Source organism: Populus alba, chromosome 1 (genome assembly GCF_005239225.2).
Source record: "Populus alba chromosome 1, ASM523922v2, whole genome shotgun sequence".
In the NCBI taxonomy this organism is placed as follows: domain Eukaryota; kingdom Viridiplantae; phylum Streptophyta; class Magnoliopsida; order Malpighiales; family Salicaceae; genus Populus; species Populus alba.
In genome coordinates this window covers 26,258,938-26,271,642 of record NC_133284.1, presented here as the reverse complement: position 1 = coordinate 26,271,642, position 12,705 = coordinate 26,258,938, and the positions used below count along the sequence as shown (strand labels likewise).

The following is a 12,705-nucleotide window of genomic DNA, read 5'->3' as shown; positions in this document are numbered from 1 at the left end:
TATTTACTGTAGCATTGTTTTTTCTTTTATTCTATCTTTCTGTGTTTGGATTGAGGTAATTTAGTAAGGTAAGTCATGAAGCCCATGATAATTTAATATATTGATGTCTCAATATCAAAAAAACAATCTTAATATATTTTTTTAAATCAAACAATGTTTTTTATTCGGTGCCTGGGTCTTATGGATTGGATCATGTTAAAGTAACTTTTAAATAATTTAATTTTAAATTTAAGCTAAGTAAAATATTTACTGTAGCACTTTTTTTATTTTATCTTTTTGTGTTTGGATTGATGTATAATTTGTTAAGTTTAGGGAATATTAAAAACTAGAAGTTCAAAACATAAAACACAAAGAAATCTTATTATCAATCTAAATTTTGATTAAAAAATCTAGAGAAAATATTTTTTTATTTAAAATTATTTTTAAATATTTTTAGATTATTTTATGAGATGATAATAAAAAAATAATTTTTCAAAAATAAAAATATTATTTTAATATATTTATAAATAAAAATTATTTAAAAAAACAAGTAAAACTATGCTCCCAAACACCCCTGCAAGTATCCCTCAAACGTATAAGTATAATGTTCCACATCGGATGCGTAGTGGGCCCATATTATCCTCCTATTGTCCCAAGAACTAAAACTAAGATCGACCTTACCCTATAACTCTCTTCCTTCAATCGTTATCCATATATCCGCTCTCTCTCCTCTGCAACAAAGCTAAACTATCCATTAACCATATCACTAGACTTCCACCACCACCGATCTCCTCCACAACTCCTCCTCCACTCCTCACACGTCTCTTCTTATTTTTATCATATTCATTACCAAAAAAGAAAAAAAAAAATTATTAAATACGATATTGTGTTGTAATATATTTTCACCATCTTCGGACGAGAACCACCTTTCTTTTGTTGATTTTGGGCTAACGCTAGTTCTGTACCGTCCGTGGGATAAAGGATAGAGGGTTATATTAATGGGGAATGCAAACGTTAGGGAGGAAGGAGAAAGAGACGATGGAGAAGGGTTAGAAAACGGTGAGTTGCCGTCGCCGTCGTCTGTGATCGGAAGAGGGGCGTCGACCACAAGCCAGTCGGTTTCAATATTGGATAGTAATGATGTTCATACTCAAAATAATAATAGTCCTCCAGATCATGCCCCTGCTCGATCCACGTCTCCTTTCTTGTTCCCTCCTCAGGTATAATGTTAATTGTGATGATTTGATTGTAAAATTTTGGATTCTTAATTCAAAGGTTGTGTCTTTTATTGGGTGAAAGATAGGTTCAATTAAGATCTGTGAAAAGGAAGGAAGAGGAAGATTAGTGGTGACTAATTGCATTCATGGTTGGATTTTAAGCATTTTGAGAAATGGGTTTTTCTTTTATTTTCTCAGTTTGTTTTGATTTGTTTTTAATAATCAAGATCTCCATTTAGGTGGTTTAGTTGTTTTATGAAGTGGGTTTTATTTAAATCTGATGCATGTCTTTTAAACTGCATGGTTTTGTGAATGTATTTGTCAATAGTTGAAACCTTTTATGCAAGAAATATTATTGTGATCAAATAACTAAGAAAGAAAGTTATTACGATGCCATGATGGCTGAATTGAAGATTCAATCATGACTGTAGTTCTTAAGAATGTTATATGATTTGAGAGTTTGGTTTCTTTCAGTTCCTTAGATGTCCTTGTTAACTTTTTGAGAATCAATAATGACTATGGGGCTCTTAACATGTATGTGGTTGATCCACTAGTCTGTTGTACTTGCTTCGTTATATTTGCTTATGTAAGGCATCTGCAACCCGTGTGTGATGCTGACATATTGTGGGTTAGAGTTGGGATGGTTTGATTTCAGCAGCTCAATTGCTGTTTTATGTGTGGGAAAAGGTGTGATTTCTCTGGTGGATATTGTTGTGGATAGTTGCATTTTACGTTTATTGCTGATTTCTATTTTCGTACTTGTTGGGGGAATCTAAAGGTTAAACTTGCTCTATGGACGGAACAGTGGATTTATCTCTGTATGTGATAGAACTTTAGCTGATGTAACTGCTTCTGTAATGTGCATGTTTGCAGGCTCCTGTTGCCCCCTTGCGAAGGCCTGATGCCCCTCCTGTTTTTGATCAAGTTTGGCAGAATGATTCCCATGAAGTTGTTGATGAAGACCAACCCCCTGAGCAAGGAATCCCTACAGTTATCACATGGAGCCATGGTGGAAACGATGTGGCTGTCGAAGGATCATGGGACAACTTTTCTTCAAGGTAAGGTTTAGCCACCATCTTAAACATGAAAGATCCAAAAGGAGCAGGTGTTGCTTCGGAGGAAACTTATATGATATGATATCATTTATTGTTCTGTTGCAGGAAAAAGTTACAAAGATCTGGGAAGGATCATTCTATTCTTTTGGTCCTTCCATCAGGTATATACCACTATAAGTTCATTGTGGATGAAGAGTGGAGATATATTCCAGATCTTCCTTCTGTAAATGATGAAATGGGCCGTGTTTGTAATCTTCTTGATGTTCATGTAAGTATCTTGACATGGCTCTTGGTCTTACAAATCCAGAGGCATTTGATTGTTTAAGAGTCACTAGTGCCAATGGTTTTGGAAACTAAATAAGCCCAGAATCATGGGTTTTCAAGGGATATGTTCAGGATGCACTTGAAAAACTGGGATTTCATGCAAACCAGCGATGTGAAACATGCTTTTTATTTGTCATATGTGAGCTAGCAACACGAATTCTGCTTCCTCTACATTCATATATAACCAAGATTTTGCTAGATAAATATTTTGGCTACTAATATTCATGTATGAGGAAGAAATACAAGACTTCTTGGTGCAAAGAAACATTTTTTAGTGTCTGGAAAAATTGCAAAAAGAATACATTTATTTGTTAATGATTAGATTTGTAAGTTCCTCTTGCTATTTCTTGCAGGATTTTGTGCCAGAAAATATTGATAGTGCAGTTGAGTTTGAGGCCCCACCATCTCCAGACTCCACTTACAGTCAAGCATTTCCAGCTGAGGATGATTTTGCGAAGGATCCTTTAGCAGTTCCACCGCAGCTAAGTCTAACAGTCCTTGATGAAGCTTCTTCTTCCAAACCTCAACATGTTGTGCTTAACCACCTTTACATTGAGAAAGGATGGGCATCTCAGTCTCTAGTTGCTCTTGGACTAACCCATAGATTCCAATCCAAGTATGTAACTGTTTGTCTTTATAAGCCACTCAGAAGGTAGCAGCACCCTCCCACTTTCCATTCATGACTCTGAAGGAAAGATGATCGCTTTTGTAATATGGTTTGTTCTGAGATTTCTCTGTTTATAGATTTTCTCTACTTCTACATGTTGTTTCTTGTAGTTAACTTTCATTCTTTTGAAGCACGCCTGCTTCAATATTATTATCAGGAAGGTCCACACATGCTTTGAAAATGAGTAACATATATTGGTCAACAGATTCTTTTGTTGGAACTGCTAGATGTAGTCCTTTAGGGGAGGGTAGCTCTCAGGTTCAAACTTGAAATTCAACCTAAGCTACTTGTAGGCGAAGCTAAAAAACTAACTCTTACCCTCTGGCTACTGACTCTTCTAGCTGACAATATCGGCTCGGTAAAGACATGAACTACCTCGTTTTCGGGCGTAGACATTATTGGTCTGTTGTGCAAGTTCTGCTACTTAATTGTAAATGATGTGCTTGTGGGCATTCAGCAACGTTAAGAGTACCCTTACAGCAGCTCGATGGGTTCACTTCTAGCCAAAATAACAGGTCATTCAAATCTAACTCGTTTATAGTTGAGGAAATGGGGGAAGTACTCATCTCTCCAGATTGAAATTTGTCCTATCGTCCAGTAATAAATTGCCCTGCCAGCTCCGCAAAAGTTCTTGACTGAGCTAGGATTGTTTCACCGCCAGTTCAACTTGCTTCTATGCATCTAAGCCAAAAATTCATGTCGTCTCTCAATTCGTTATGGTTTTGCTTTTCACAAACTCGTATCTCAGGCTCCTGAGAAAATGCATCAAGGAAACCCAGCATACCTGCTTATTGCAGTGAAATGCCATAATTACGAAAATAACTGCAGATTCAGGATATCAAACAATATTAGGAATGCGTTCTGATAATCAATTCATATTAAGATTTGCATAGTTCAGCAAATTACTGATCGTGTTTGTCTTGCAAATTACTACAACTCAGCAGGCCAGTTGACTTTGAAAAGAACAAAGCATTCTTGTGCTTCTGTGTTTTTTGTTCTTGAGTGCATTTGCGTCTGGATTTTTTTAGGTGCTTTGTTTGCACGCTTGTAACAACCTACTGATAATAATCTCCTTTTATTTTCAATATGAACACATCCTGAGTGTCAGAATCTCATGTTTGATCCTGACATCCTCTATTATCCAAGGTTATTCTGTCCTTGAACAAATTAAAGCTGTGCTGCTCCTTATTTTCGAAGGAGATGATTAGTTATTTCATCATGGACAGAAGTTGATCACATAGTTGGATCCACTAGGACAATTAAGTAGGCTACTTTTATCATCATAAGCATAACTATAAACCTCAGGGCACTGTTGCTTGAAAAATGCTCGAGTAGTTGGAAGCAAGGCACTTGTCTGGTGTACTGAACTCACCGGTGCAGCAGAACTGTGGCTGGTTGAATGCCAAACATGCACTCTTGCAGGCAATCACAGTCCCATCAGACCCTTTAACAGCTAATTTAGAATCACAAACAGCGTTCACATTAGCCGCACAGCTCGTGGAACGGCACTCACTAGAACCTCCTTGTGGAATTACTGAAAGTGGGATGTTAAAACCATCCACCAGGCTGATATCATAGTAGTCGTGTCCGTCATTAGCTCTTACAGCGAACTCTGCCAAGGATGCCGGTGGTATACCACCAGCACCACGGCATTCTATTCTACCAGAGGCACAATCACCGGTTGCACAAGTAAACTTGCCTGAGGAATCTGTATTGCATCGCGTTCGACCCCAGAACCGACCAGACCATGGCGCAGGGGTGCTCAGGGAAGATGAAGCACCTGTTGTCAGAGCAAAGCCTGTCAAAGACAGCTGTGGACTGTCAGCATTACTTAGGCTTGCTGGCCAAACAGTGAATGGGCAGTTGTTCTTAAAGGAAAAGGTGACCGGTAGAGCTCCTGCATGTTTGAAACCTGCACAAGAATTTCTTCATTCATGTTAGAATAGGTTTATATAATGAGTGTGTTGACATCTTACATGCAACCAGAACTCGGAGACGAGGTACTTACAGATGAGGAGTAAGGTGAAGATAAGTGCCGAGGGAATTTGATTGGCCATTGCTGGAAGCTCAGGCTGAAGATATTTCTGTCTTTAAGCAATTGAAGGGCAAGCAAGCAGGAATATGTTTATATAACCGATTAGAGGGAGCTGTGGAGGATATTTGGATTCTTTAGCGTTAGACCTGTGGAGTCATGAGAAAGAGGGAGCTGTTTATTCACAAGATTTAGGCTTCTTGTCTTCACATGAATAAATCATGCACGTCAATCCCAGATCTTCATTTCATAAGAAAAATAAAAACGTTTAAATCACAAGGTTTTGATGACAAATTGGTTATCTGTACTGATTGTTAGGATAGGAAAAGCTTAGAATGTGGAAATGTCCTTGTGATGGGTTATTATCTGTACGGAACATTTCCTACTATTTTTTTTTTATCTTCTTTTTTGTTCAAACTTGCAAAATGTTTTGATTTAAGAAAACTGTAAAATTATTTGCTGAACTGATAGGCTGGACTGTGTTTAATAGGAGCGGTGAATAATCAAATCTCAAGTCATAAAAAAAATCAGTTAGAACAGTTAAAAAGCTACAAAAATATTCCATTTCTGTAAATGTTTTTAAAAAAAGGAATTGTGAATAAAATGATAAACCATTTTCTCAATTTACAAGAATATTTTTGGAATTTGTTTTGGAAAATGCTGTAAGATACTTGGGAAAATGCTGTAAGAACTGATAGCTTGCTCTTGTGGGGTAAAAAGAGAGAAAGATTTGCAGTTGAATTTTGACTGCTAGTTGTTGTGTTTTTGTACAGTGATATTTGAAAATATAGTAGCAATTATTTTTTAAAATATTTTTAAATTTTAAATTTTTTTTTTAACACTAACATCTAAATCACAAATCACGATCACAATTTGAACACAAGTATGAACACAAGTACGAGATTGGACGTCATGTTCTGAAAGGCCCTAGCTTTTATGACTAAAGTGTTAAACAAACAGGAGCATGCTTGGACTTGGGCACAACTTGTCTGTATCTTGTTCACTAATTGCTTTAAGAATATTAATTTTGTATGCATGAATACATGTTTCCAGCTAGAGATGCTGCAGTCTCATCATCAGTTATCAATTATCAATTTGATTTATTCTATCCTCGAATTATTATTATTATTATTTTTTTTGGACATTAGTCTGAATGCTATTGCCGACTTCATTTTGAAGCAATTCAAGATTTTTTATGGACAGATATAAAGCAGAAAAAGGCAAACACAGAACATCTCGTCATTACAATTCAAGCAGAGAGAGAGAGAGAGAGAGAGAGAGAGAGAGAGAGAGAGAATCAATTAGCCATTAATATACAAACAGCAAGCCTTGTAAGCAGAAGGAAAATCAAGAGAACACAAAATATAAATATGGGAAATACCGAGGTCCGGATGTTTTCTATTGAATTTAGTTCTGGTAGACTATACGGTCTAGTTCGATAAACCTAGAGCATGGGTGGATTCAGTTTGAACATTCCAGTCATACATCACTCCAAAAGAAGATTACAAACACGAATGCTTTATTTAGTATGGAAACCAGCAGAGAGCGATTTCTAGTCCAACTAAGGCCATCTATCACACTGATCACCTAATAAGAAGAGATTAACATGGGATATGTAATAACATCAATCTCTTGATCTCACAAGCTGTGCCAAGTATAAAAAATCAGGTCAGAGCTGCCAGCTCCCATATCTTTATTGTCCCATCATCACTTGTGGAAGCAAGCAGCCCGGTTTCCTAGCAAAAATGACAGTCATATACAGAACACATTAAGAATACAGTTGTAACTTGAACACTAACCATTAAACGCACATGAATACATAACCAGCCCAACACCATGCAAACCCGCCCTCGCCCCCCCACCCACATGCACACAAGAGAAGAACAAAAATCAAGACGCGGTTTCAAATGTTAGGAGTGCTGGAAGCTTGTGCTGATCCAGTGGGTTGCTTGTTGGAAATAACAGGGGCACCAGCAGCCCATGATCAAGTGCCAGGATTGTTTTTCTTTTTCATTATTTTTTCTGTGCAGGGGACAGTAGTGTAGTATGCTTCAAGTAATATATAACGTCAGGGTGAGCAGGGAAATATCTATTCAGTTTACCAAGACACTTGAATGGAAAGCATTACTAGATTGCCACAGAATCCAAGAATCTACAAACAACCCTGCTTCTCATTCCTCTCATCATATCCATTATACAAAGATAGCTATATGCATAAATTTAATCTCACATATCCAGAACAAATCTTACCCCAGGGCCCCATTGCACTGAGTTTATGTCCATTTCATGAGCCTTTTCCCTTTTCAACAACAGTTTATATGAAGGACCATCAACCTGTAACAAACACACAATTGTCTCATTTGATTTTTCATTACATGAAGGATCGTTGCACTTTCTATGTTAAATTGAATCAGTAGATATAATAAATATGAGGATATAAATCTTCAATACCAAACCATCTTTGCTCTCCACGAAAAACCGCAGTGCATCATCAGCTGCTCCACTTGCTATAATACCTTCCCTATTCAAGTGTGAAGAGGTGTAAAAACTGAGAATTTAGGGGAAAAAAACTGTGCAAAAAGACAAAAGGATAGCCCAGAAAAAGTCTAGAAGAGCACCCAATGACAACAAAACACAAGAAAGGAAGGTAACGGTGGTTTGAAATTGAAGAGCACAACAGCAGCCAAAAACCAAGTAAAAGAGTTGGACATGATAATTAGTAAACTTAATTTGCAGGGCTGCTACCTTGACCAATGAACTGAAAAGATTGTTCTATCATGATAACCTGAGAGAGTGCAAAGGTGATTCCTGAAAAACAAACCAAGTTATCAATAAGTTGCTTTGTGTTTGGGCATGTATGCTGCACAATCCAAAAAGAAAGGCCTATAGTTTCACCATAACAAACAGAGCATGAAAATGAATTATCGATCCATCAGGGAATTTAATCCCAAATCTATTACTCCATTCTTTTTTGTAACCAACATAACTAAATAAACTTTAACAAAACCAATAAATATGATATGTTGATGAACATGGAAAGACATTCTGGACATCCTAAAATAAGGTGTAACTCTAATTTGGGATGGAGATCATATGGTACAATTCTCTCACATTGCATAAATCTCACATCATTTCACATGGTAAATGGATTCTAAGAGCACCATAACCAATAATCTATCATCAGGTGCCAAAATACTAATAACTGTTATCATGCAGCCTACTACTTAGCACCACCATAATTTCCATCACGAATTTCAAATATTTCTGTCATGAGTTTCATCCACACTTGATTCAAAGCCTTTTCTTTACTTGAATTCTAACATTAACAAGATCAAATTCTATAACTGATTAAAATTCATCCAGGAACATTTCAATATGCTGTAATAAAATGAAAAGTAGAAGATCCATTATGCATAGAGAACATGTTTCTCACCAAGAAACAAGGTCATTGCCTGATTGCATCCCTCCAACATCTGTTTCCCATATTTTTAGTGTAAGATCATCACTGCAAAATCAATCCAAAAACACTTGTTCAATTCCCTTCCATGAACAGCTCTGTTTTTTCCACCTAAATTACTTTTTTTTTTTTAAATCAACCCAATCAATGATCATCAAAATGAAAAAGAACAAAGAAAAAAAGATTTACATACCTACAAGTAACCATTCTGTTTCCTTCAGCATTAAAAGCAAGTGCCCAGACAGTAGAAGAGTGACCACTGAGTAGAAATCAACCCTTTTCCAATTAGATAAACTCGTCATATCATAAAACAAGAGTTGCTAATATACCAACATATAACATGAACTGAGTAACAAAAATATCAATCTATGTAAAACCTATATATATCAGCTACAAAAGAAGAGAGAGGTAGTACTTGTTAGATTCACCTAAGGATTGAACACAATGCCAATCACCAGTACCATCCTCAGCCCAAACCTGTAATTCTACCAAAAATTCAACATTGTTCTACATTTTCTTAAACTGATTTCGAAAGCAGCAACGAAACATTTACACAATCTTAGTCGTTGAAGAGAAAATAAAAGATGGGATAAGCAAATTTACCCACAAAGAGTACCTTAACAGTGTTATCATAGCTACAAGAAAACAAAACATCCATAGTTGGATGCCATTTAACCATTTTAACATCTTGTGTATGCCCTTGCAAAACTGAAACACACTCAAATTCATTCCCAGGCATCACTTCCCATATCCAAACAGTCTTATCCCTACTACAAGTCGCCAGGAGCGAACCTGATGCATTCCAACTCACACACTTCACTTCATTTTCATGACCCTATTGTCCAAAACCCATACAAAAAAAAAAAATTAGCATCTTTTTACACCATTCTGCAGGAACATATACCAACAGTTGAGATTTTTAAATAAAATACCTCTAAAGTAGAAACGCATTCGAAATCACCGCCAATATTCTCCCAAATGGCGGTGGTGGCATCAAAGCTGGCGGTGGCCAATAATTTCCCACAAGGAGACCAGGCACAAGACCGAACAGTTCGAGTGTGGGTTTCTTCCAGAACTGCCTTGCAATGCCAAAGGCGATTGGAAGGAGTCTGCTCCCAGATTCGAACAGTCTTATCGCCACTACAAGAAGCCAATACAGGAGGATTATTAGAAGTTCCGGTGGCCGGATTCCAAGCCAAGCTCCAAACCCTATCGGAGTGTCCTGCCAGGGTTTGAATCTCCTTCAATTCCATGTTGCCATCGTACAACTCCTCCATGGTCAAAATCAATTCGGCTTCCCGATGTTAAGCTTGTATAGGGCTCTCTCTCTCTTAATTACCTTGTGTAATTTTAGTTTATTACAAGAATGACCAGCTTGACGGCTAACTCTTCCTTTTAATTTTTATTACATTTTTTTTAATAAAAAGGACGACATTCATCTAGTATATAACTCACCAAATTTGTAATCCCCATTAAGGGCGTGTTTGGTATTGTGGTAGCTTTTGTGGTTGCGGTTAATAAAAAGCAGTTTCAAAAAAAGTATTTTTTGTGAGGTTGATTTTAAAAAAAATTGGTGTTTGGTTAAAACTGTGGTTGAAGTTGTGGTTTTAAAAAAAGTACTTTTTGGTGTTTGGTTACAAAACTGTGGTTCAACAATTGTGGTGGAAAAAAAGCATTTTTGTGTTTGGTAAAAACTGTGGTTCAAAAAAAAAATTTCTTAATTTTCTTATTATGGTTTGTATTTTATATTTGATTGGAATTAAATATTTGATTGGAATTAATTAAAAGGACATATATAGACACATGTATATAATTCCAAAACATAGGTGTTTTGTAATTATGATTACATAACAAAATGAAAAATCGTTATACATTAATGTACTCTTTTATTGTTCCATCAAACTATTTGCAATTCCATCGCGTACAAAATCCATACGTGAAGGCCTCTGTGAGCCTTGAACGGCCGAAACCTGAACAGTATCAGGCAAAAAGTCATCTGGAATCAAATTGGGGTTGCGATCATACTCAGAAAAAACTGCATCATCTTGCGATCTCCTTCTAATATAATTATGTAGTGCCATTGATGCAACTACAATCTCAACTTGTGTTTTGTATGGATAAGCAGGCATGTTTTGCAAAATTTTCCACCTCTGTTTCCATACCCCAAAAGAACGTTCGATCACGTTACGTAGTGACGAGTGTGCACGATTAAACACTTCTTTCCGACCACTTGGTTGTCCACGACGTCTAAATTCTTGGAAGTGATACCTCTCGCCTTTGTAGGGACCCAAATATCCATACTCGTTTGGGTATCCAGCATCAACCAAATAGTATTTTCCTGAAAAAAAATAACATTGTAATTTTAAACAAAACTTAAAAAAAAAATTATATTCCTTCAATTACCCAATCTTTAATTTAGTCAAAATCGCAACCTTCTGGAGGTTTTTGGAAAGTTGATATTGCTATTGTCAATAGCCTCCAAAAAAATACGAGTATCGTGTGCACTGCCTTCCCATCCTGCCCACACGAACATGAATTGCATGTTGAAACTACAAGCGGCCATTACATTTTGTGTTGGTACACCTTTTCTTCCAATAAATGGAATTTGATTTGCAGCTGGTACGCAGGCACGAACATGTGTTCCATCAATTGCACCGACACAATTCTACATGCCACAAAAACATTTATAGTACTCATATAAACTCTTATAATATATTTCATACTCCTCTGAACAACTTAATTATACTACTTAATTATATATATATATATATATATATATATATATATATATATATATATATATATATAAATTAATCTTACCTTGAAATGTGGCATAAATCTTGGATTCATAGCAATTTCTCTTGGTGTGCTCGTAAATTGTGAATCTTCTGGTTTTATGATTTCCACAGCAAACAAACGTAATGATTTAAGCACTTCTTTAAAACATCGACTAATAGTTTCACCTGAATGCTGGAATCTTTCCTGCACTTGTCTATTTGACGCCCAACTGCTATTGTAAATAGAAATATCGCTACCTTTTCAATAACGCTCATTCTTCTTGACGGTTTTAAGCCATAGCGCGTTTCCAAGTCGGTGCACAAACTCAAAAAAGTGGTTGCGTCCATCCTGAACATGTTAACACTTCGTTTCCAATGCCCTCTTAAAACCTCCGTCAACCAACGCATCCCTGTGTTATATGAAACCATACATGGTTCTTTAAACATATAATTATTATAATAATAATTTATAGCTCCAGCTACGCAAATAATTAATTTTTTCCTATCAAGATGCCTCCTTATAATAAATGCATCGTCACCATCATTGTCACTGTCACTGTCACTGTCATTACTATCGTCGGAGTCGTTTCCATTACTGTCATCTCCAGCACCATCAACTGAGGCACCACTACCTTCACAAGGATAATTAATTTGATCTACAATGCGGTTCATTATAGTATCATAATTACCATCGAAATCTTCATTAAATATGTCATTAAATCATGGATCAGCCATAACTTCAATTACATGTAAAAAAGAAAAAAAATTATATGTTGTTAATAAAGAACTTTAAATAATTAAATATCATTCAATAAAAAAACTATCAAAGAGTTGGTTCAACATAAGTTTTTTCCATACCTGTAAAGCCAACAAAAAAGAAGTATTCTACTTGCTTGTATTTGGTGCAACTGAGAGGTTTTTTGAAGCTTGTTATGAAGAAAGCTATTTCATTTAAAAATATGATGCAAACATTCCTCTTTATATAGAAAATTTCAATGCTCTTTACGTCTATTTTACAATTTTTAATCTTTCAACATAAGTACATTCATTCACATGTATGCATGTGCTGTAAAAGTAGCATATAATGTTACTTTTACAGCTCATATATGTACACCATCCTGCCAAAACAGAGTTCACAGCTCATATATGTACATCCTGCCATTCAAATAAATAACAGCTCATATATGTACATCCTGC

General features: G+C 36.1%; 4 protein-coding genes across 4 annotated transcripts; 1 reads left to right on the top strand and 3 right to left on the bottom strand.

Moving 5' to 3' along the window:
- Positions 1–722: 722 nt before the first annotated feature.
- LOC118036820 (SNF1-related protein kinase regulatory subunit beta-1) lies at positions 723–3,337 on the top strand. The gene is made up of 4 exons (XM_035042654.2): positions 723–1,199; positions 2,070–2,254; positions 2,357–2,519; positions 2,929–3,337. Exons 1-4 carry the CDS (start codon positions 978–980, stop codon positions 3,229–3,231), a joined length of 873 nt encoding a protein of 290 aa, XP_034898545.1. The 5' UTR covers positions 723–977; the 3' UTR covers positions 3,232–3,337.
- Positions 3,338–4,301: 964 nt separating this feature from the next.
- Positions 4,302–5,463, bottom strand: LOC118036821 (thaumatin-like protein 1). The gene is made up of 2 exons (XM_035042655.2): positions 5,251–5,463; positions 4,302–5,154 (listed from the first exon to the last, which is right to left on the bottom strand). Exons 1-2 carry the CDS (start codon positions 5,297–5,299, stop codon positions 4,544–4,546), a joined length of 660 nt encoding a protein of 219 aa, XP_034898546.1. The 5' UTR covers positions 5,300–5,463; the 3' UTR covers positions 4,302–4,543.
- A 1,176-nt stretch (positions 5,464–6,639) lies between these two features.
- Positions 6,640–10,096, bottom strand: LOC118036816 (protein CIA1). Its single transcript, XM_035042652.2, has 9 exons — positions 9,664–10,096; positions 9,348–9,566; positions 9,147–9,208; positions 8,925–8,990; positions 8,708–8,779; positions 8,020–8,082; positions 7,726–7,795; positions 7,525–7,608; positions 6,640–7,010 (listed from the first exon to the last, which is right to left on the bottom strand). Exons 1-9 carry the CDS (start codon positions 10,006–10,008, stop codon positions 6,939–6,941), a joined length of 1,053 nt encoding a protein of 350 aa, XP_034898543.1. The 5' UTR covers positions 10,009–10,096; the 3' UTR covers positions 6,640–6,938.
- Positions 10,097–10,617: 521 nt separating this feature from the next.
- LOC118036819 (uncharacterized) lies at positions 10,618–12,180 on the bottom strand. The gene is made up of 4 exons (XM_035042653.1): positions 12,048–12,180; positions 11,695–11,918; positions 11,222–11,396; positions 10,618–11,069 (listed from the first exon to the last, which is right to left on the bottom strand). Exons 1-4 carry the CDS (start codon positions 12,178–12,180, stop codon positions 10,618–10,620), a joined length of 984 nt encoding a protein of 327 aa, XP_034898544.1.
- Positions 12,181–12,705: the final 525 nt, after the last annotated feature.